We start from the raw sequence: 25,372 nt of genomic DNA on the forward strand, positions 1-25,372 counted from the left end.
TGGGAGCTTGCCCCCCTTGGCACCCAGCGGATCTGCATCACTTCTGCTATGACTTTTTCTTGGGTAAAGGAATAGGCAGGAATGTTCTGTCTGGAGATGTCATTGAATTAGGGAGGCCTACCTTTGGGGGCCACAACTGGGAGTAGTGGCCTATGTCCAAACCCATTGTCTCTGTAGGATATATAGTATTCAGTCTCTAAAAATAACTTATCTTGCTACCGATTTGTTTTAAAAAGGGCAGGTTCTTTGCTGCCTCCTTGCCCTATTGTTGCTTGTTCATGGCTTGATGTCAGTTGCAAACATATTAGAAAATAATGCACCAACTCGCCATTGTCTTTCCCATTTATTTTTCATTGTTTAAACATTTGGTTATTGATATAATGGATGAAGAGTCAAGCGTGTCTTCTTTCCAGTGACAAATAGCATAGGACTCAGAAGGATTCAGTCTTCTGGAACTTCTTTGTTCTTCATAAGTATTAATCCATCTGCCTAACTGCATTTATAGGCCACATTTTGGCCAAGCAGGTCTACAAGAAACAAAATAATGAGGATACGAAAACCAAAACAATAGAAGATGAGAATTGGCCACAGTGATAGGCAAGTTTCCATTTCTGTGTTACTCTCACACATTTTAACTCATAATTATTTTCCATTTCTGCATTACTCATAAGAAGACCCTTGCTGGATCATGGCAGAGGCCCATGTAGCCCAGCATCCTGTTTTGACAATGGCCAACCAGGTGCTGGTGAGAAGCCAAAAGCAGCACCTGAATGTAACAGCACTTACTCCAGTCTTTGAATCTTGAAAACCCTCTCAAAATATGTTTTAAAATTTATGGGGTTTTATGTTTTGTTTGAGAATATGTATTTAAATGTATTTCTCTGAAAATGCTCATTGAAATTTGCGTTGTGATACATTTCATAGAATCATAGAATCATAGAGTTGGAAGAGACCACAAGGGTCATCGAGTCCAACCCCCTGCCAAGCAGGAAACACCATCAGAGCACTCCTGACATATGGTTGTCAAGCCTCTGCTTAAAGACCTCCAAAGAAGGAGACTCCACCACACTCCTTGGCAGCAAATTCCACTGTCGAACAGCTCTTACTGTCAGGAAGTTCTTCCTAATGTTTAGGTGGAATCTTCTTTCTTGTAGTTTGGATCCATTGCTCCGTGTCCGCTTCTCTGGAGCAGCAGAAAACAACCTTTCTCCCTCCTCTATGTGACATCCTTTTATATATTTGAACATGGCTATCATATCACCCCTTAACCTCCTCTTCTCCAGGCTAAACATGCCCAGCTCCCTTAGCCGATCCTCATAAGGCATTGTTTCCAGGCCTTTGACCATTTTGGTTGCCCTCCTCTGTACACGTTCTAGTTTGTCAGTGTCCTTCTTGAACTGTGGTGCCCAGAACTGGACACAGTACTCCAGGTGAGGTCTGACCAGAGCAGAATACAGTGGCACTATAACTTCCCTTGATCTAGATGCTATACTCCTATTGATGCAGCCCAGAATTGCATTGGCTTTTTTAGCTGCCGCGTCACACTGTTGGCTCATGTTAAGTTTGTGGTCAACCAAGACTCCTAGATCCTTTTCACATGTACTGCTCTCAAGCCAGGTGTCACCCATCTTGTATTTGTGCCTCACATTTTTTTTGCCCAAGTGCAATACTTTACATTTCTCCCTGTTAAAATTCATCTTGTTTGTTTTGGCCCAGTTCTCTAATCTGTCAAGGTCGTTTTGAAGTGTGATCCTGTCTTCTGGGGTGTTAGCCACCCCTCCCAGTTTGGTGTCATCTGCAAATTTGATCAGGATGCCCTTGAGTCCATCATCCAAGTCGTTGATAAAGATGTTGAATAAGACCGGGCCCAAGACAGAACCCTGTGGCACCCCACTAGTCACTCTTCTCCAGGATGAAGAGGAACCATTGATGAGCACCCTTTGGGTCCGGTCAGTCAGCCAGTTACAAATCCACTGAGTGGTAGCATAGTCAAGACCGCATTTTACCAGCTTCTTTACAAGAATATCATGGGGCACCTTGTCAAATGCCTTGCTGAAATCAAGGTAGACTACATCCACTGCGTTCCCTTCATCTACCAGGCTTGTAATTCTGTCAAAAAATGAGATCAGGTTAGTCTGACATGACTTATTTTTCAGAAATCCATGCTGACTATTGGTGATCACAGCATTCCTTTCTAGGTGCTCACAGACTGTTTGCTTAATGATCTGCTCCAGAATCTTCCCTGGTATTGATGTCAGACTGACTGGGCGGTAATTATTTGGGTCCTCTCTTTTCCCCTTTTTGAAAATAGGGACAACATTTGCCCTCCTCCAGTCTGCCGGGACTTCGCCTGTTCTCCAGGAATTCTCAAAGATGACTGCCAGTGGTTCTGAGATCACATCTGCCAGTTCTTTTAATACTCTTGGATGCAGTTCATCTGGCCCTGGAGACTTGAATACATCTAAACTAGCCAAGTATTCTTGTACTATCTCCTTAGTTATTCTGGGCTGTGTTTCCTCTGCTGAATCATTTCCTCCAAATTCTTCAGGTCGGGCATTGTTTTCTTTATCGGAGAAGACTGAGGCAAAGAAGGCATTGAGGAGTTCAGCCCTTTCTGTGTCCCCTGTTTGCAGTTCACCATCTTCTCCTCTGAGTGACCCCACTGTTTCTTTGTTCTTCCTTTTGCTACGAACATACCCATAGAAGCCTTTTTTGTTGCTTTTAACCTCTCTAGCAAGCCTGAGTTCATTCTGTGCTTTAGCTTTTCTGACTTTGTGTCTACACGTGCTGGCTATTTGTTTGAATTCCTCTTTGGTGGTTTCCCCCCTTTTCCATTTTTTGTACACATCCTTTTTTAATCTTAACTCAGTTAAAAGTTCTTTAGATAGCCACCCTGGCTTCTTTAGGCACCTTCCATGTTTCCGTCTCATTGGTATTGCCTGAAGTTGTGCTTTTACTATCTCCCTCTTAACAAACTCCCAGCCATCATGAACTCCCTTTCCTTTTAGTATTACTGTCCATGGGATCTCACCCAGCACTTCCCTAAGTTTTATGAAGTCGGCTTTCTTAAAGTCAAGAAATTGAGTCCTAGTATGCTTGGCTGCTCCTTTCCGTTGTATAGTAAACTTCAGAAGAGCATGATCACTTGCGCCTAATGATCCTTCCACTTCTACCCCATTAACCAGGTCATCGACATTGGTTAGGACCAGATCTAAAATGGCTGTTCCTCTTGTTGCTTCTCCCACTTTCTGGACAATGAAGTTGTCTGCAAGGCCAGTGAGGAATCTGTTTGACCTTATGCTCTTGGCTGAGTTTGACATCCAACAAATTTCAACTGAAGGGACGCGGGTGGAGCTGTGGGTAAAACCTCAGAGCCTAGGACTTGCCGATCGCATGGTCGGCGGTTCGAATCCCCGCAGCGAGGTGCGCTCCCGTCGTTCGGTCCCAGCGCCTGCCAACCTAGCAGTTCAAAAGCACCCCCGGGTGCAAGTAGATAAATAGGGACCGCTTACCAGCAGGAAGGTAAACGGCATTTCGTGTGCTGCGCTGGCTCGCCAGATGCAGCTTGTCACGCTGGCCACGTGACCCGGAAGTTTCTGTGGACAGCGCTGGCTCCCGGCCTATAGAGTGAGATGAGCGCAGAACCCTAGAGTCTGGCAAGACTGGCCCATACGGGCAGGGGTACCTTTACCTTTTTACATTTAAACTACTCTGAGAACTGTGTTGTTACATACAGCGAAGTGCAGAATTTAGTAGATTTCAACGTTCCAAACTGTGCATTAGTCAGAGAGGTGTGGATTGGGTTATTTCACACAGAAATTCACTATGATTGAATTCCACGAGCATCTTCAGTTGTTCATCACTTCAGTTGATGGTATGAACTCTCTGAGCTGAACTTCTCCTCATGAATGCTATGGCTTTACCCCTACATGTAAGAAATGACTGGCACAAGCTTATTTTTTTTGAAGCTGAATGAACAGTGAATGGATGATAAACATATAAGCTGTCATTGTTGTTAGCTATGGTTTGTTTACACAAGTCAGCTTCATAACTCATGGTTTGGAATTTTGTCATTTAGTTGTGTCCGACTCTTCGTGACCCCATGGACCAGAGCACGTCAGGCACTCCTGTCTTCCACTGCCTCCCACAGTTTGGTCAAACTCATGCTGGTAGCTTCGAGAACACAGTCCAACCATCTCGTCCTCTGTCGTCCCCTTCTCCTTGTGCCCTCCATCTTTCCCAACATCAGGGTCTTTTCCAGGGAGTCTTCTCTTCTCACGAGGTGGCCAAAGTATTGGAGCCTCAGCTTCACGATCGCTCCTTCCAGTGAGCACTCAGGGCTAATTTGCTTAAGAATGGATAGGTTTGATCTTCTTGCAGTCCATGGGACTCTCAAGAGTCTCCTCCAGCACCATAATTCAAAAGCATCAATTCTTCAGCAATCAGCCTTCTTTATGGTTCAGCTCTCACTTCCATACATCACTACTGGAAAAATCATGGCTTTAACTATACGGACCTTTGTTGGCAAGATGATGTCTCTGCTTTTTAAGATGCTGTCTAGGTTTGTCATTGCTTTTCTCCCAAGAAGCAGGCGTCTTTTAATTTTGTGACTGCTGTCACCAATGTTTGGAATTAGCTTGGAAGGTTTGGAATTAACTTGCTTCAAATTAACCATAGTTAATGTTAAGCACACTTAGTATGGCTTGGACAATACAACCATGGTTAATCTAAAATGAAAGCAAAAGGCTTCTGAATTATTTGTGACTATGGAGAAGCAGGATAGGCGTGTGAATCTTAGGCTCACTCTGGCTGGTTCTAGTCATGCTAAAGTAAGGTTTGGCATGACATTCAAACTGGGGGAAACAACCCAAGGAAAGAAAGTAATTATTCATTATCTACTTTACTAACTGGCTTCTGTTTATTTCATCTCACCTTAAGGAACTTGATTGGACTTATTGTACCAGAGGGTAGTCCATTGTTTCTGCACACTGTTAAAATGCAGTTATATTTTAACTCAGTGGTGGACTCATTTCAGAAACTCTTAATACGACTATAGTCATGTCAGAGAATAAAACGACAAGCTTAATTTTAGTGGCAGTGAAAGCACCTATCATATTTTTATGTTACCCTGTCACTAGGTTGAATTATCTTGTGAATTATTGCATAATATTGAACACATGCTACAGGCTGAAAAAGGATGGAGTGGAGTGGGTGGAGTGAATGGGTGGAATTAGGGATTTTTTCAGCTGGAACTCAGTTCCGGCACCTCTCAGGTGGGTGCCATTGCCATTATAAGAGAACAAGGGAGGTGTTCATGGTGAGTTCTAGCACCTCTTTATCTAGAAAGATAGCACTGGGTGGAACCAACCTCAGGATATCAAGATTATTGATGTGTGGGAGCAGGTGCACAAACAACAATAATTTCAATGCATTAGTTTACTGGCATGTAATATTAATATCCATGTAATATATTATTTCTATGAATTAGCAAAGTGTGACATTATTATCTAGATTATTTATATTTTGATCACTTATCAAGTTTTTTAATTTAATAGTTTATTTATTTTTATTTTAAAAATCCATAACAATTTCTTTTATTACATACTTCATTTCCTCCCTCATCCCTCGCTTCATGCACTGAGACAGGAGGGTGGAAGAGGGATTTGAAGCACGTTCAGGTGAATGCACTGAGAATCCTCAGTGTAATTGGGAACCCAGATAACACATGATTCCAGATCATGTGCCATGCAGGAATGATGGGAGCATGGCTTGTGTGTGTTCCCCTGCCTTAATTTTAGCCCACATTCATACAGGTAAATGCCTGGCTAGAGCTAGGATTGTTGCCAAGTTTAAATGTCGTTCTAAATCAGCATCCCCTACAATGACTGGGAGTGGTGCTCCAGGGTTTCAGGCCAGACCTTTTCCAAGTTCTATCTACAGATGCTGAGGACTGAACCTAGGACCTTTTGCAAACAAAGTATATTTTCCACTAGTGCATAGAAGAAACTGACTGAAGTGAATAAAGTCTTTAGGCTGTGTAGTCAAACTTAAGTGCTCGGCACTTTCTTTCGGTTGCTGACTTTCCTGGGACATGGTTGTTCTCGAGCAACCACAGTCAGTATATCAAAATAAGCGCTTTATTGAGTAGGGTAAAAGGAGTAGCTGGCAAGACTGTAAATTCTTCTGTGGAACGAATGATAATTCAGCTCAGGAGCCCTTTTGTCCTGCAGGGACGGGGATATAAATTTTCCGAAAGTATCTGCCGCTTGGAATTGCTTTGCATTCCTCATGCCAGCCTTCTGCATCATTCATGAATGTCATAAGAGACTAAAGAATTGGCACTTCATAGTGAGGATGATTAAACAGCCATTACACTTGTCTCTTCCTTCAGCCTTTGAGCAAATTGCACGTAAGCCACTCCCTCAGAGCTGCCTCTTGTGGATGAGTTGCCCCTCCCTCCGTCAGGAATGAAAGAAGGTTGTTAAGATTACAATATCATGGAAAAATATCGAGAGATCACTTTTCATCTGCTGACTGGGCCAAAGACTTCCTCACAAGAATTTTTCCTGCATGTCACCATTCCACTTCTACAAAGGAAAGCATAGACTAGAATTAGTTGTCTCTGCCTGTCATTGGCCCAGACCTGCCTATGGGTGGCCTTCCTGCCTTTCACCCTGTTAGTCCCAACCAAGCACCACTGGTTGTACACATCCGTAGCATCAACCTATATGGATACTAAAATAATATTTTTAGTGATTTCTTGCATATCAAATAAAGTGAATTCTATGATATGCTAGAGGCACAGATTCAGTCACTCCTCTTCAGTCCTTGTTACTTTTGAAATTTGTAGAATTCAGGTTCAGCTCCAGAAAGAGTTTTGTTATGTGATTTAATTATTTGTAGCTTGGAGTTTTATTTTGCCTTTCTGGGCTGTTACCTTTACTCTTAACACATTCACTGATCCCTGTGCAGATTGAGGAGTTGACAAAAGGCGGCACTCGGAAGATGTTTAAGGTGGCTATCCCCTCTTTATTCCACCTTGTGGAAGAGGTCACATTGAAGCTGACTTATGTCCTCTTTTTGTTGGCATTTGTCTGTCACTTCCGTTCAATTTGTTACTTCCCGTGATTCTTCCTGATTGTTAGGTAGCGGGCTTCGGTCTCTTAAGTGCAGGTTTCTGATTGAAACGCTTGCCTTGGCGCTTCCGTTTGGTGAGTTGTGATCCTGTTTTCAGCATGCCCTAAGAAAGTGTGTGTGTGTTCGTTTGTGTGTGGAGAGAGATGGGGAGAGTTCGAGAAAGGAGAGAACAAAGCTCCATTCTTGCTTTCTCTATCTGTTCAATGCCAGACAAAGTCACAGCATCCTGGAACGACAGAAGCATGGGAGAAGAGAATCCTAGTGAATTACTGACCCCACAGCTATAGCTCCAAACACCCCTGCCAGGCCTTTGCATAACAGGTCAGCGCTGCTGAGGATCTCAGCAGCTGTCAATATAGTCTGCTACCTATGTGACACATTAAGAGAGGACAGCTGAGGCACAGAGATAAGGAAAGATGGACTAAATGGCTGGATAAAGCCAAGTACATTCTGGTTTCTTTTCTTAGCAGATTGACAAGTATCACATCATTAAACAAGCAGAAACAATGGCATTGTCTGTAGTCTGTTCCAATGTTTGAGTGCATTCAGGAGTTATTTCAAGGTGCAGGGTTAATTCAACAACCCGCTGTTTTGAGTTTATTGAGAGAGTTTAAAACCAAGGAGCAAGGTTATCGTTTTTGGATTAAATTGCATGTGTCCAAAAGTGTTTCAAAAAAGGAGTGAAACTAGTAAGGTTGAACCAGGAAGCTTTAACCCAAATCATGCCTTAGGTGCTTGGCTGAATGTCTTCCTTGTGTCATTAACACCCACAACCCAAGTCATTCTCTTGGAAACAAAGCGGGGCAATTTGAAGGTCATCTTTGGGTTTCCTGAGAGCAGGTAGTCAAATTTACCATTTTATCATGTCTTTACAGTGGTACCTTGGCTTACAAACACCTCGGGTTACAAACACTTCAGGTTACAGACTCCGCTAACCCAGAAGTAGTACGTCGGGTTAAGAACTTTACCACAGGATGAGAACAGAAATTGCTTGCCAGCAGTGTGGCGGCAGCGGGAAGCCCCATTAGCCAAAGTGGTACCTCAGGTTAAGAACGGTTTCAGCTTAAGAACGGACCTCCGAAATGAATTAAGTTCGTAACCAGAGGTACTACTTTACTTAAGAAATGTTGTAAGTATTATTAATTATCATTTTGTTAATTTATATCCCACCCTTCCTTCCAAAGGAGCCCAGGGCAGTTGGATTAGCTCAATTTAAAAATCCCAGTCTATGAAATTCACCTTAGAATCATACTGTTTGCATACTGTAGACAGAGCCATTGCATTTAATGCCCAGGATTTATGACTTGGTCTCTAAATGCCACTTATTTGCTACCCCATTTAATAATAATAATAATAATAATAATAATAATAACAATAATTTATTATTTATACCCCACCATTCTGGCTGGGTTTCCCCAGCCACTCTGGGTGGCTTCCAACAAAACACTAAAATACAATAACCTATTAAACATTAAAAGCTTCCCTAAAAGGAATCTTCCAACTAGTGTGTGTGTGTGTGTGTGTGTGTGTGTGTGTGTGTTGAGTTTGCAGAGGTTCATTTTCATCCCAGAATGGAAACAAGCAGATTATAAGAAGAATGAAGGGGGGGTTATCTATCTAGTGGTGTGCTGGTAGAAGGCTCTTTAATACCATGGAGGCTTCTGTCAACAGAATGGGGAGGGAAGTATTTTTGCTGATTCTCCCAGACCCTTCAGCCTTTTGTCAACATCCAATAGCAGAAGGGATGCTGTTGAACCCAAGAATTGTGTTCATCCCTTTTTGTATTTCAGTTCCCAGTAAGATTAGAACAAAAAGGAGAAGCCTATAAAATAAAGCAATATCCTATTGGCTCCCTGTGGCATTTATCAACACTGTTTTGCTGGTGTATGGCCCAATCAGCATACATATATAGTGGTACCTCAGGTTAAGTACTTAATTCGTTCCGGAGGTCCGTTCTTAACCTGAAACTGTTCTTAACCTGAAACACCACTTTAGCTAATAGGGCCTTCTGCTACCACCGCGCCGCCAGAGCACGATTTCTGTTCTCATCCTGAAGCAAAGTTCTTAACCTGAAGCACTATTTCTGGGTTAGCGGAGTCTGTAACCTGAAGCGTATGTAACCTGAAGCGTATGTAACCCGAGGTACCACTGTACAGATTCTTTTGTGGAAGGGCAATCAGAGTGTTTAACACTTTCTGTACAAGTGCCTTCTCTTAGGGTTATCTTTGTGCAGGGAGCAAGTTGGTCTCATATTATGAAAACCATGGATTCAAAAATTACTCAGAGCTCAGAAACAAGCAGGATGTAGAGTATGGCTGTGCAGCAGAAAAGATTCCATATTCCATCAGGTGCAATGAATTGGAGAGCCACAGAATGATACCCTAACTCAGGAAATGGAACTGGCCAGGGGGCTACATTTCAACACAGAGATGTTCATGAAGGGACCCAGGGTCAAGGAGCTTAAGATTCTTCATAATGAATATGATGGAAGTCAGTGGTGCACAGCAGGAACATCCGTGTTAAGTGGGTGGAATGAAGACATGATCATTAGGCCTATACAAAGGGAAGTTCTTGATTGCCAGGTTTTATTTTAGATACCTAAAATGGACTTACTAACTGGTTAGCCAGTTCACTAGGTACCTCCTAATCATCCCCCCCCCCCCCCAGAGGACTGAGAATGCAATTATGCTACTGATAGGCAATGCCAGTTTTTCTCCTTTGGCATTCTGCCACCTGGACTTCTCCAAGGACATTCTCTCCATGGGCTTCCTTATCAAGCCATTGCCAAGAAAAATGAAATCATGTTTGCAGTTGGCAGCAGGACACAGTTTTTAGCAGTGTTTTCGCTTGCATCAGATACAGATCAAATTTGTGTGGATAATTTTCACCCATCTGGCTTTTCCTTTGGGGATTCAGATGGTTTAACCCCAGCAACACTTCCCTGTATTAATTGTAAAAAAGGTATTTAATGTTAGTTGCACCTAAGGAATGAAGTGTATGGATATGCATCTCATTCACATAAAATGTATGCTTTTTGCTTCATTTATCCTTCTTTTTAATGTGCAGATGGGATCTCTAGGGAATATAAAATCTGTGCTCTTTTATCTTCAGTTGTAATGTGAACTTTGCACACTGCAGGAATAGATGTGAAGCTCAGTGAAAAGTACACCTCCATATTTCAATTCAGAGTAGTTCCATAATTTATTAATCATGAATGACACTCCCCCCCCCCCCATTGCCCAGACTGCCCTATCCAGGTGGGAAATCAAGCCAATTTGTTACAGTAGTTTTTTCTATCTCCTTTCCTGGATGCAAAGTGAATGCAAAACACAACTCCCCTTTAAGTTAAATAATAAGTTTATCATGGAAAACAAAGTCATAAGCCAGGAGAAGTCCCTTCACACCCATTCCTTCAGTGAACTTGCAGAATGGCAGAAGCAGGAGGGGATTTGAGGATCAACTATTCTAGCATTGACAAAGAGGCAACAGAGGCAACTTTTTGCACATTTTCACTCATTTTTGTATAATATAACTGAAACCGCTGTATAATTTGACCTGGAATAATTAAAGCTCTCTCATCCTGCCACATTGATTAGTGGGAGAAGCAGATGGGGAAGAAGGCATGAAGTCACACCAAGAAGCAAGATTAATGAAACACAAGCCAGTGTTATTTGTATAAACTATAGTTAGAAATACAGGGTGTTAGAGTTCAGAATACACAAAATGTTCCTCAGGCCAAACAGACAAGAGAGTATTGAGCATCCAGACTGAGTTCAGTGTAACACAAAAGCTCACAACCTGTACTTTGTATTACCTCAATTTTCTCTGTGCGTCTTGTACTATGGGACCAATGTGCCCACCAAGAGTATTGCTATACAATTATTCCTATTGTCCCCAGCCAGCATGGCCAAAGGTCAGGGATGATGGGGGCTGTCATAATAGAGTCATAGAATCCTAGAGTGGGAAGGGACCTTGAGGGCCACCCAACGTCATTGAAATACAGAAATCCAACAATCCTGGGAGACCAGCAAGTGTGGTCATCTTTGCTTAAGATCTGGAATAGCTGTTGATTATTGCTATGCTTTTATGTGTCTTTGGGTTGGCAGTGGGGGACAGGGTGCAGGCGTCTCATTAGGAAAGGTGAGAGCCTACATCCTGTGAGGAAAGTGACTTGTATTAATTTGCTGTCATTTTTTTTAAAGACAAACAAAGCAAGCAGCCATGCTCTGAGTTGCTGCTTCTGTTTTGCGTTTCGTCTGTCTCTTTTTCTCCTTCCTCTTCATTCTTTTAGCGAAGAGGAAGCCCAAGCTCCTGTGAATGTCGAAGAGATATCTGTTTAATTAATGTCAAACAATGTATGTCTTTTAAGGAAGAGATGATGAGATTGCTGTGCTCATATTGGGTCTCTGAGGGTTTGTCCATCCAAGAGCAGAATCTTGACGAGAAAAGCAGCTGGTTCATGAGAACTCTTTTAAGTGGGGAAGCACTGCTTTCCAAGGATTATACTTTTGCCCTGGAAGCTTTGCATTTTCACAGGACTCTCCATTCCGTTTTGATTTGTTCTGAGGCAAGGTAAAGCTCCTTCTAAGAAAAAAAAGGATATAAAGAGACTACTCCTTTATGATGGATGGAACAAGACACTTCCTTGTTTCCTCCTTGAAAGGGTCCCCCATTAGAATAGAGATCAAATGAACCAGCACATTTGATGGCAACACCACATACTCCTGCAGCCCTTTTGATGTCTCTCCCCAGCTCCTACAAGTATCTCTTGCCCAATATATTATGCACATATAAGAAGAGTAAATGAGAGGAAAACTAAAGGGCTTGCCCTGGGAAGCCCAGGCACAGTTGTGCTCGCTGCTAAGTGGCCCTTGATTGGTTGGGATCATGCCGTGTAGGAGAATTAAATGGCACCAGAGAAGTGGGAAGGAGAAGGAATGCAGTGGCCTCGTTTGCACATAATGTTGGGCCAAACTATGGCTGGTCATGAATGAGTAAGGGGGCTGGTGCCTGCAGAGAAAATTGCAACTGCTTCCAACCCTGATGCTGTGCTACCCAGACCCAGACCCTGACCATGATTTGACTTAGCATTACTTGTGAACCTGAGCTCATGGTTTTTCCACCCTAAACAAACCACAAGCAGTCCACCAAGAACCAACCTTGTTCCAGGGAAAGGGGAATCTGCACATTGGGGTGCCACAATAGAGAAGCCTGTGCCACCATCCAACAAACCGATCCCAGTGGCGAGACAACAAGAAGAGCACCCTTTGCCTCATTTTGCTAGCTACAAGATTCATGACAGCTAATATGGGACACAGTCTCTAGATGGCTTTGATTCAGAGCTGAGCTTCTGCATCACTAAGTGGACACATGAGAGCTTCAGAGATAAACCAGTGCAAGCATACCTATATATTCTGAAATGAATACATCAATCAAGCTCTTTAAGCTTGGTAAATCATTCCAGACTCACACGTCTGGACCCATATCCATTTCATCCCAATGATATGATATACCATTATTTGTATGCTGCACATTTTCTATTCGCCCCCGCCCCCAAGTAATTCATTATATACAACTCAAATAAGTGTTGAGATACTCGCACCTCTCTCCACTACCTAGGAGAGCTTGTCCTTGGGTACTTATCTTTCCTGATATTCAGGTTATACTTTCTCAGTTTTCCCTTGTTAACACCTTCCTACTGATACAAGATTGCTTGAACCAGAGAGCCTGGGTATAGTGAGATAAGTGCCTGGCTTTTATTTTGCATTTCCTCGCCCTTGTGCGTCTGTCAGACCTTCCGTCTTATTTCAATGCAATTTTGCAAAAGCATTAAACACCCAGGTGAAAGTGCTCAAGTCTCCCTTGTTTAATTGGCACTTCAGTGCAGTTCTTGCCAAGGTCTTCTTTGCGTGTTGAACTGGGTCCTGCTGTAGCAAGCTAAATGCACTTTAATTGTTTGTGATGTATTACGGATTCCAACCTGACTGCCACGCTGGTTACTAAGAATATGCTAGACGATTTCAGCGGCTTGGTAACTTGCAAATCCTGCCGAGTAAGAAGACCAAAATATGCCCTGCTAGCAAATTTGCCTTCAGTCGAACTGATAGGTTCCTGCTAGCATGGGGGGGGGGGAATTTACATGGTTACAATGATTAATAAACATAATAGGATCTGAGCAGTAGAATTCTGAGCATCCCGAAAAGCGCCCCGTCAGAACTACTGTACTCAGCAGAAGGCCTGTAATGGAACGGTGCGTATCCATGAAATAGGAAAATTAAAATTCTGGGGAAGAATAGGCTAGCAGATAGTAATGCTGTTTGGGCATTTCTGGGTCTCTTTACTTTCCAAAAGAACAGGCTTTTGTGGAGGTCAATTTCTCCCTTTATTAAGCAATTGCTTAATAAGTTCCCAGTCTTTGTACAGAACAGGGCTAAAAATAAATAAAAGGCTATCATCTATATTTACTAGAGATTACACACAAGAGAACAAAGGGATGGTGATGAATTGGGGGGAAGGTAGCAAACTGTGTGTGTCCTGTGTGTTATTTCAGGTGGAAATTGTTTTATCATTTGATTCATATTCTCAGACTGCTGGATTAACAGAACAAATAGGAGGTTTGCTTGTCACAAAGGAGTTCATGACCGCACTCAGAGATTCATTGGTGTTAATTTAAATGGCAGAAGTATTAGATGTTTTCATTGTCAGAGTTTATGGACTGGGTTCCTTATATATTTTGTCTCTGAATATATTTAATTGGAGTCTCTTAGAAGTTGGTGGTTTGTGCTTGCTTCTGCCATTACAGTCTGCTCCTCATACACCAGACATTCAAATGCAAACTCACTTTGTCCATTATGACACATGACTGGTACAAGCAATTGTTCTGGTGCTAGCAAAAATGACTAGCGGCAGTTTCCTGCAACTCAGTCTGGATTAACTGAATTCTAAAGATGCAATCATATGCATGCTTATTTAAAAAGAAATCCCACCATTTTCAATGGTAACTACCATAGGTGCCAACTCCCTGGGCTGGGCACCCACAAATTTTGGTGCCAGGACCATGCACACTGCATTGCACCCACAGCTCCGGGAAACCATGGTCGCAGGGTCAAGGGCACTCCTGGTAATTACCCCCATGCAACTAAGGACAGGATTGAAGACTAAGGGTACAGTTCTGAATGCATTACTAGGGATTAAAGCAAGTTAAACACAGCAGTACTTACATCCAAGCAAACATGCATTAACTGCACTGTGAATAAGCTATAGAATAGGCCACAAATTGAAAACACGTGAAATGAGTATGTTTTGTGTCTTATTCTCTGCACATAAGACGCACATTGTGATTCCCTTTCTGATACATTCTAATTTAGGTCTGCCCTAAAGTATGTGTACTATACAGCACATGCATATAGCATCAGTCTGCACTGCTATGAAAATCTTTAGGAGCTGAGCATCCTTTTAAGTTTTGAGAAGTACAGTTTAAAGGTTATATAGGACCATTGAGTCTAAGCCTGTTTGTGTCTTGAGGGAAAAGGTGGCTCGGTGGCTCTGCTGCCAATAACTGGACTTGGACCTTGGAGACTGCTTGCTCCACATCAGGATCAAAAATCTGATCTTCCCCATCATGAACAAGTAACTGGCCTGTACCTATAACTCACTTAATTTCACATATATAAACGGAGGAGAAGCTTATTAAATGCAGTGATTAAAGTAAGCAATATTGTTCCAAGGTATTATAGGGATAAACTCTTTGTGTATTGTGGAGCGGCTGGTAGTTTTATTCTTTCCTCAACTCATAATTCAAAAAGTTTCCTGTACTTTATCAAGGTGTAGTCAAATTTATAGGGCTTATGAGTTACAATGTAGGGTGGATATATATTGTTTACAAGGATTCTGATTTGTGAAATGCCCCTACAGGGAAAATCCATTAGGTGCCCCACCCTACAATATCCTTTCACAGATACACAAAACAGTGCATGTCTTCATGTCAAATTCCATCTTGCTGGGCACTTAAGTGCCGTGACAGACCTATCATTATAATTGGGTGTAATTAGCACTCATGGGGACTCTGATATGCACCGTGTGCAGCCAAGTGGCTCTTGGGAAGATGTGTGAGTATTTTCCATAGTTTGTCTTCTCAGAACCTGCAGTGAGTAGAACGAATGCAATTTTTAAAAGCGATCCTTAAATTCTTGCATTTGTGAGTTGAACAAAAGCCTTTGTTGGCTAGATTCTATTTTTCATTTTAAAGTGGCTTTCTTCCAGTTTGCATATAGCATTAACCACATTCCTAGGTGACTCAGTCCAACTAACAAGCACACTTAGGGAAGAGCTAGACATGCTGCTCAACACAGGGCTGAAAATGGCAGCCTCATGTCTCCCTCTCCTTACAATGCTTAGACAGACAGAATTTCATTTCCCCGCATTTCTCTGCCCTGCCAGTGATGTGCACAAAGGGAAATGCATGATGTGACAATGCCATGCCATGAGCAATTTGCCTAAATGCTCAGGGAAGAGATGGGAGAACTTGGCACTGTCTACTGTTTTAGGCAGCAGTTGCAGGTCAAGCATCACAGTCTACTTCTACCACGAATGTTACTAGTGAAAAATGTCCTGGGGCAAAGGGCACATGCAAGGTATTGCAAGTGGGAACAGCTCATCCGATGCTTTAGAGTCACACTGCCAGCCATCTGTTTCATGCACTGATTTACACCGTGTAATGTTGTGAGCTGGCATAATGCGAAATGTAGTAGCTTACTAATAATTGAGGACAGAAGATCGTTGAGGGCTCCGTCATTCAAAGAGGACTGTTTGAATTACCTGCACATCAAGAGAAGCCCTGTTAATTCATTATTAGAGACAGCGCTAATTAATACAAAGAGATGGTTTGTGTTATTGTGGCAAGCAGACACAGCGTAAACATTGCAAAAGTCTTAACGCCCACCGCAGTAGAATCTAGGAACAATCTTGAGGCTAGGCAAAGGAAGACATTGCAAAATGATGAAGCCTGTATAGCAACAGTTACAAAGAGTAATGAGAAGTCTTTAAGAAGGCATAAAGGTGCTAATCATAGGGAATGGATTAGGGACATGAAAAAGGCAAAGCAGCTGAAGGAAATTGGAGTACAAAATGGCAATGATAATTATTTAAATGAGATAGGCTGTTTTCTGCTGCTCCAGAGAAGCGGACACGGAGCAATGGATCCAAACTACAAGAAAGAAGATTTCACCTAAACATTAGGAAGAACTTCCTGACAGTAAGAGCTGTTTGACAGTGGAATTTGCTGCCAAGGAGTGTGGTGGAGTCTCCTTCTTTGGAGGTCTTTAAGCAGAGGCTTGACAACCATATGTCAGGAGTGCTCTGATGGTGTTTCCTGCTTGGCAGGGGGTTGGACTCGATGGCCCTTGTGGTCTCTTCCAACTCTATGATTCTGTGATTCTGGGAGGGGGGAAGGCTAGGTAAGAATGTGAGAAGAACTATGCTGGATCAGACCAAAAGTTGACCTAGTTCAGCATGTGATTTCCTCCTCTGGGGTGCCCCAAAGCAGGTCATGAAGGGAACAAATCCTGCTGTGTTGTTGTTCTTATCCTCCTCAGCAATTGGTATTCAGTGACACAGGCTGCATTCAAATGGCAGTTTGTTCCATTTTCATGATGTTTCTCTAACAGTTAAGTTCTGAATTATATTTGAGCTTTCACACAGCATAAAAGCCACTCCTCATTTCTGTGTTATTTGATTCCAGAAAAAAACAAATAATATGGGAACAAGCACCAAATATGCATTATATTCCACAATACTTCTGGAAGTGGCTTTCACATGATGTGAAAACTCAAATATAATGTGGAAATTAACAGTTTGGGAAATGCCCTGAAATGAATTGGGACTTAATTCCAGTTAAGGAGAGCCAGTGTGGTGTAGTGGTTAAGAGCGGTAGACTTCTAATCTGGGGGAACCGGGTTCGCGTCTCCGCTCCTCCACATGCAGCTGCTGGGTGACCTTGGGCCAGTCACACTTCTTTGAAGTCTCTCAGCCTCACTCACCCCACAGAGTGTTTGTTGTGGGGGAGGAAGGGAAAGGAGAATGTTAGCCGCTTTGAGACTCCTTAAAGGGAGTGAAAGGCGGGATATCAAATCCAAACTCTTCTTCTTCTTAAACATTCAAAATATTGAGCTGTTCATGAGTCTTATTTTCTCGGCCGAATATTCTGGCCTCTTGAAAAGCTTTGAGAATAGGAAGTCATCCCCTACCTTTCTATATCAGTCATTGGAAGGCAAGTTATTTCTCCAGATCATGCACTGAACAACCACACCTTATCTCCATGTGCAGCTAGCTGGTTGATTCCCATGGATGTATTGTTAACTGAATTGGGTTTTTTGTTTTTCTTTAGAAGCAACACAGCTTCTGATATTGCTCTGACTTGTGTTAGTGATAATGGAATCATGGGTGCATGATAAAACCTACTAGCTGTCTTTATTGCAAATGCTTCTTGTCTTTAGTTGGAGATGGGCACCTGAAGCACAGCTTAACTAAATGGGTACAGCAAAGCCTATCACCTGTGATTTATCTTTCCCTAAAAGGAAGTACCACTTATCTGTTTGTGGTTCCCTTGTTAATCCCATGTACGTTCACTTAGGATAACCAGAAATAGCATGAATATTCATTTCAACAGTGCTTGGAAGGCGTTTATTCTATTCTAAAAGGCCATAATAATCTGCATAGCAAATGCTCTTTAAGGCAAAGGCAGAAAAGTCTACATTCAGTGATGGGATTGGCTGCTGGTCAGAGATTTGATGGACTTGGCAAATGTATATCCTCCCCCCCAATTAAAGCCTTTCTGGTCTTCCTTCCCTCCAGGTAAGGGAAGTTATATGGCAGATTCACCAGTCAGGAGCTGCAAACTATAATATGCCAGGCTCTGTGGGAAGATTTTAATGTACATTTTAGAGATGTGGAATGAATTTCAATGCAAAAGAAGCCTAACTGGGTTGTTCATCACAATATATAAAAGGCTTTTAGAGACGATGCATTATCTGCCTTGTGCTATTATGCAGTAGAGTCTGAAAATGTTCATGCATATCTCTTTAGCGTTTGCTTTGTTATTAATTCATTTCGTTCACAACTTTAATTCAGGGTGACAAAGCCCCCACCCCACCCCCTAGGCCTTGGACTTCATCACTCTCACAAATGGAATATCGTAGTTAGACACAGTGTTATCTGCTACAATTGCAATGCTACTGCAACTGGGTAGGCTAACTCGTAGATTTCTCTTGTTCTGTTTTGAAGCTGGTGCCACATATATATTTGGGAAAAGTGGAGGCCTCATCCTTTACACCTGGCCAGCAAACGACAGGCCCAGCACGAGGACGGACCGCCTTGCTGTCGGGTTCAGCACAACAGTGAAAGATGGCATCTTGGTTCGGATCGACAGTGCGCCTGGCCTTACTGACTTCCTGCAGCTTCACATAGTGAGTACAAGACTCTTATCCTTCCTGTACGCCTCACTTCCTCTGCTGGCTTTGCTCCATTTTCTACAAACCAGGAGTCTTAGCAAAAGACAAAAAACAACCCCTAGACACGTACACACTTTAATCTAATTGGCCCAAAGTACAGCACATAGGAATAAATACACAATATCCGAGCCATGCAGAGAATTTGTGATTGGATTGAATTGAATACTGCCATTTCCCCACAGTTATCGTAATTCTTTATAAAGTGTTATAACTGTGCGCATCAGCCTAAAGTTGCTGTACTAGTTGGGGGTTTGATTTGGTTTACTTGTTTTTGGTTATTCTTTTTTCTTTTTAAAGGTATATACCACCTTTCCACAGTTTGGTGCTCACTCCATGGAAAGGCTCTGCATATTTTAGAGCCTTGGCAGCTGGTGCCTATAGAGTTGGTGGCTGTGTTTGCAATGGCTGCTGCCCATATATTGAGTTGGAATGACAAGATTGGCAAAAACAACCTACATGGTCTGTTATTTAGATTAAGACTTCAGTGATATTTCTTTGAAATCAGCAAGTGGCCTAAAATGGTTTTGATACAAAATACTGATTTGGTAACGTGTGTACAGTGTGTTGGACCTAGCGGCACAGTGGCAATATATACTGTTTATTGTTTATCCAATGAGATCGATTTCTTCTTTGTCCTAATCTATCAGATGAGAGCAATTGCAACAAATCTGGTTTTATGTGCAACGGAATCCTATATAGTGTCAGCTTGGTTGGGTGATAAATCATGGCTTGATCATGGATTCCCAGTGAGCTGCGTATCTGAGCAGTGAGGGTTCAGTATGCCATCTTAGTTGGACAAATTTAAGGTTGATTTGTTAGCAGTACTATACATGTTTTAACTCATAAGTAAAATGCACTCAATCAATTGTCCCTTTCTCCCAGGTAAGTGTGCACAGGATTGCAACCCTAATTCATGTAGCCTCATGTAGATAAGCATGTTATCAGTGTATCCCTTTATCATGATGTTGTGATGCTATATGTGCATAATGCACCTATTATGCTTATAGAATCATTGAACTGTACAGTTGGAAGGGCATGGTTTATTTTGAGGCAGAAGGCAACCAAATATCCTAAGCCCATTAATTTTGATGGGTTTGTTCTGAGGATCCCACCAGTGAGGTTTTGCAGAGCCTAGTTGCTCACAGCAGCTGCAGCAGAAAGTGGGGGCCCAAATCAGGCCCAGCAGATCCTGGACTGGTTCAGCCCTCCCTCCTCCCCACATGTGTCCTGCCTGCATGTTTGGTGGGTAGTGATAAGCTGACTCAGCGAGCAGAACTGAGCAGAGGGATACCACCAATCAAATACCCTCCCCAGCCCAGCATAAAGAGTTCATCCCACATCTCTGCCAGTTGGGTATCATCCCATATGTTTCGTGTTATTATACCAATAGTGCTTATTAATTTATTCTAGGTGTATACTCTGCTTTTCAGGCAAAAGGCCTTCACAAAGCAGCTTACAATATAGCTAAGCTTGTACGAGCACAATTTAAAGACAATAAAAAATCAATTAAGAAACAGTTCTCTAGCCGCCTCTCTTCCAGTTCTTTGCCTAAAAATAGATTTTCCCTAGGCTTAGATTACTGTGCTGTAGAAAGAATTTAGAGAAGAACGTGGATGGAACACAAGAAATATCAAAGAGGCTAAAAAGGAGGGCAGAGCCTGCCAGGCGAATCACAACAATGAAGGATAGGTTTCTGCTGTAAAAGTAATAAACCTGAAAATGGGTTGGCACATTCAGCAGGCACCGTTGTCCAGAATTTTTGTGATGCCTCCGCAGGAGCACCTCTGTCTCTGCCTAACCCATGGGACCAGTTTGGGTCAGGTCTGGGAGAGCCGCATCACCCAATGTGCAGAGTGGGGATCAAGTGTACAGAACTCTTCTCCCTACATGCCATCCCTGCATGTGGCAGCCACCATGTTCCCATCGTTCACAGGTATAAAGTGATGAGATCCGGATAGATATCAACTAAATATGATGCTGGCTTTCCAACTCACGTTGGACATCCCTCCTCGATAACCTCCCTCTTGACATCTTGCAGACAGCTCCGGGGAATCGCCGGACGTTTATTACCACATAATTTCCTTATTTGCATACTGGTTGAGGGGAATACAAAAAGGTATCTTATTAATTTCTTTTGTAGATGTAATTTATGGAAAATCCATTTGGACTCATTTTTTAATTATGAGCCCTTTAGACACTCTGGAGATTTATGTGCTCAGGCATCTGTTTTGTATGACAAGAATCTATAACCTCTGAAACCTTTTCCCTGCTGATTTACAGTGCAGATGTGAGTGAGCTGGCAGCCCAGGGAAAATGAATGGCGCACCCTCCAGAATCACGCGGCTCATGAATTTCTAGGCATTTATGTTTTGCAGGGCTGAATCTAGAAGAGAGAGAAAGGAGAGAAGGAGAGATGGGGGCAGGGAGAGAGTCAACCACTTGGTGCCACAGAGAAGGCTTCTGGTGCATTTGGGTGGCACAGCCTTTTGGGATAGTAAAGAATAGGGGCAATGGGTAGACAGCAAGGTTTCAACTGGGGACCAGGGCATCTGCACATGCCCTCACCTTACCTCACCAAAGCTGCCACCTTGTGATTTACAGCATGTAAAATGCTCATTGAGAGTAAACAGAGAGTGAGCGGGACAGCTGTGGCTTATGATGGATATTGTGCTGCTGATGTCTACAGGGAGAGATAAATCACCTGCCTGTGCAGTGAAGCTTTATTTTGCTGTCTTTCATTTGGGTATTTATTGCAAACTATCAGTGCAGCCCTATCTTATCCCCAGTAGAGTTATAAAAGAAGTCGATTGGCTCCAATTCCACAGATGGCTTGGGAGGGCAGGTGAAGCTTGAGGGTGGGAGTAGCCACTTTTAGCTCCTGTAATGCAGCCGACGCAAGAAAATTCCCTTGGTCTTCTGTGTGACTAGATGGAAAGGAGAACTGGAATCCTAGGTGGCAAAGAGATGCCTATAAGATGGAATTTCATTCTTTTGGGGGGAAGCTGTGTGCTTTAAATGTATGTGTCATCATACATTTAAAGCACACAGCTTCACCCCTAAAGAATAATGGGAAATGTAGTTTACCCCTCACAGAGCTACAATTCCAATTATCCTTAGCCAACTACAATTCCCAGGATTCTTCGGGGGGAAGTATGTGGTGCGACAGACAGAGAGACCTGGGAATTAGCTGAAGGCAGGAAGTGGTGCCTGTTTCTTGGGTTCAGACAGTTTGCTGCCTGGTAAAGCGTGTTCTCTAATTAAAAATGAGAGTGCGTGTTGTGGTGTGGGCCACCGGGCCAGCCCTATTGTTGCCAGGCAGGTTAATGGTTGTTGCCTGGTACTTGGATTGGATAACTGGGTTGCTGGGGCAAATTGTATGTTGCAAATTGGGTGGGTGGGACCATAGTCTTTAAATATTGGGGCACTCTGGTTTCTCTTTCTCTTTTGCAGAGTGCATCGGATCACCCGCCCGCCCACCCTCTTTTCCGGTTGACCTTGCTTTGCCTGTCATGGGGTCGCCTGCCTTGGTGCAGGGGCCTAGTAGGAATTTTGCCATTTGGCTGATTGGCTGTGCCATTTGGTTTTTGCCTACTACTTAGCAATTCATCACAACTTGTAAAGTTGCGGTTAGGCATTGGTTATAAAAATTGGCGGTGGAGGGGTCAGGATAGGCTGTGCCTGCCCCTCCTATTGCGCTGAAGGGAATTCCGTTAAAGGAATCCTGGGGCTTGCCATGATTTCGTCCAATCCCTGTCATGGGACCAGGGCCGGCAAGCCTTGGGGAGCTGCTGGGGTGAGCGGCGTGGGTCCGACGCTTAGCTCAAATGATCCCCAATTTTGACTTTCCCTTCTACTGGCTTCCGATCGGACCTCGGTATGTGAGTTTTGTCCCAGGCGGGGGGACAGATAGTCATAACCAATGTCTAAACAACCACTCACTGATTTTGTATTTTAATAAAGTTGTGGCCAAAATAGTGCCCAAAAACCAAAACTAAAATTACGTGTTATGTCTGAAATTATTTGAGGGGTGGCCTGGGGACCTACACAAGCAAGAGCACTTGTCCCTGTAACACTCTGTTGTAAATAAAGCCATTACAAAAATGGCATAAGCCTCTAATAGTCTTTCCTCCAATTTAAACCAAACTTGGTTCATGTTGCCTCTGGAATCTCCTATATTTGAGAAAGTGAGGAGACAGCATCAGCATTAAGCTTCAAGGATTTGACCAGTGGCAAACCGTGGGCTTTAAAATTTCAGTGGCGCCCCATGCAAGGCCAAAATTTGGTGCCCCCGCCACCTCTCACCTTCCCTTCTGCTCAATTCACTCTGTTAAAGTTGTGAAAACCTGCAGGGCCCTCTAGTGTTGGCACCCAGTGCAGCAGAACCGGTTGCACTGCCCCCAAACCGCCCCTGATTTGACCTAGAACAGTTTACATGTCTGAAACTAACCCAAACTGTGACTGAGTGTTGAGACACAGTGATAGTTTTTAGAGTCAGCCAGTGGAATAAAAGAAACATTCAAGAGAAATCAATATATTCTGCTTGAGTGATAATGGGCTATATAAGAACAGCATGGAAGTGCCTATGTTAATATTCTATTTTTAATAATGTGACATTCAGGAAAATAGTATGTTGATGCTTATGGTTGTTTGCTTCCATGAGTTTAAGAGCTTTTTGTTTTTGTTAGTCAGCTGTGTGAATAGAGTTGGCCTACTGAGGATACTTCAACCTGCATTAGGGTTGCTACCTATTTTTTTCTGACCCTACTCATTCACCCTTAGGAGCAACCCAGAAATTTGGCAGGTTATATCTCTCCTGGCATGGAGATCAGGCTGGGAGCTGGGTGCACACAGCCCCCAATGTTATTCTTTGTAGCTAAGGCTGTTTGCCATTATGCCACTTCAAATTGTCTTGCTGGCCCTCCAAACAAGCCTGAATCCCATCTTTGTTGCCGCTAGTACACCAGGTGTATAGCTCAGTGCAGCAGTGCAAGAAATAACTCTGTGACGCCCTGTAGCTAAAGATGATGGATTTCTGATCCCCAGCTGCATTCAACCAGCATGGAGGCTCAGTGCACTGATATGGGGATTCATTAACCACCCACTCAACAGACATCATATGCTTAAATCCTTGTGCTTCCAACTGCTGAATGCTGAAAACTTCTTAATGCTACTTTGATGGATATATAGCAAAAGAAACTCTAAGGCTGAATTGCCACCAAGTGAAAAACTGGTCTGTTGGGCTAGTAGCTTGTGAGGCAAAGGGTTCAGGTCTGGGAGCAATGCTGGAATTTCTCCTCCCCTGGGCAAATGTGATCGGTTACTAATGGGTGGGGGAGGAATGGGTGGCTAATAATTCTGTGTAATTCTGTGTAATGGTATTGAATAGCACTGGCAATTCAACAAGGATCTTTTACTGGCCTGCTGGTTAGCTGCATTTATGTCTCTGGGAACCTCTCTCTCTCTCTCTCTCTCTCTCTCTCTCTCTCTCTCTCTGTGTGTGTGTGTGTGTGTGTGTGTGTGAGAGAGATTTATCAATGCATCTCTGTCCTAGGAAAAACCATACCTGTTGATTTCTGTCTGATGGTAGAGTTTCCACATAGCAGCTCTTTTAGGAAAGTACCAGATTGCTTAGGAGTATAATGTCAAGAATCATATTGTCTAGGAATCCTTTCTAACCCAGGATAAACTCAGCAATTGGAGGGAGGGAGTTGGGGGGGGGGGGATGGTGGAAAATGACAAATTCTTACTAGCAACCCAGAAGTTGCAAGATCATAAAGGAGAGAAAGAGCACATTTTCTCACTGCTAAAAATCGTGGCGGGGGGAGAGATGAGGTAACATATGGGTAATTCTATCCCATGTGGTAACCACAGATATTTGTTGAACATACTAAACTGCTATCATGCAGAAGCTATTGGGATCATTCTCTCTTATCACATTAGCCAGTTCTCTTACAGTACAAAGCAAGCTGTGGAGGTGTTAAGCTTACACCTTTGCTGTAAAGTAGTTGTATGTAAACTGCATGCTAAAATACAGTTCTGAAAGCAGTGCTGAAAAATTCCATTGACTTCATTTGGGCTGTATGAATGTATCTGGATTGTGGCCAGAAATATTCAGGATCAGTGTATGCTTTCCCCTGGCTTCCTCTCTTGCACTTGCACAAATAATTGCCCACAAAGAGAAACAGAATTAAATTTGACTATAATCAAAGCTTCTAGCTTCTTAGGTTTTAGTCACCACCTGCATTGCAGCATCCCCAAAAATCAAAATCCCAGCCTCATTGCTAGTGGATGGCAGCAGGGTGCAGCAATAATTCAGTGACCACTTAAGCACCGAAAGCTGCCTTTTGGAGGAAATTAAATAGGGCAATTATTAGTTTAATTTACCCCTGGCTTGATGTCTGATGTGCCCATTGCATCAAAGGTTAACCGCCGCTTGATGCAATGTCAGACTGCATTGAAATTGTTCCAGGCCCTGATTAACTATTAAATGTGTTTTTTAAAGGCAGACTAATAGCATTAATTACTAAAAGGAGGTAAATGAAGTTCAGTCACATTAAAATCATAATATATTTACACAATGTCTTTCTTCCCATAGGGTCCTTAAAGTACTTTGCAAAGAACAAGTCCAAGGGATCCCTCTTCACTAAGATGCCATCACATTTGCAGCTCTTTAGTAACATGCAAGGAGCGGCATTTTAAAATATTATCTAATTAATCCCCACAACGTC

At 42.8% G+C, this 25,372-nt stretch overlaps 1 protein-coding gene across 33 annotated transcripts in view; it reads left to right on the forward strand.

The window, feature by feature from the left end:
* Positions 1 to 25,372, forward strand: part of NRXN3 (neurexin 3) — a 1,187,696-nt gene that overhangs the window by 868,387 nt on the left and 293,937 nt on the right. For all 33 annotated transcript variants that reach the window (XR_014512831.1, XR_014512832.1, XR_014512833.1 and 30 more), the window contains one exon: positions 18,418 to 18,599. Coding sequence is in view for 30 of the 33 variants with exons in the window: in XM_083447320.1 (XP_083303446.1) it covers positions 18,418 to 18,599 (182 nt within the window). In the remaining 3 variants the exon portion in view is untranslated. The remainder of the gene's footprint in view (positions 1 to 18,417; positions 18,600 to 25,372) is intronic.

Source organism: Podarcis tiliguerta (assembly GCF_965153285.1).
Source record: "Podarcis tiliguerta genome assembly, chromosome: 1".
NCBI classification, from domain to species: domain Eukaryota; kingdom Metazoa; phylum Chordata; class Lepidosauria; order Squamata; family Lacertidae; genus Podarcis; species Podarcis tiliguerta.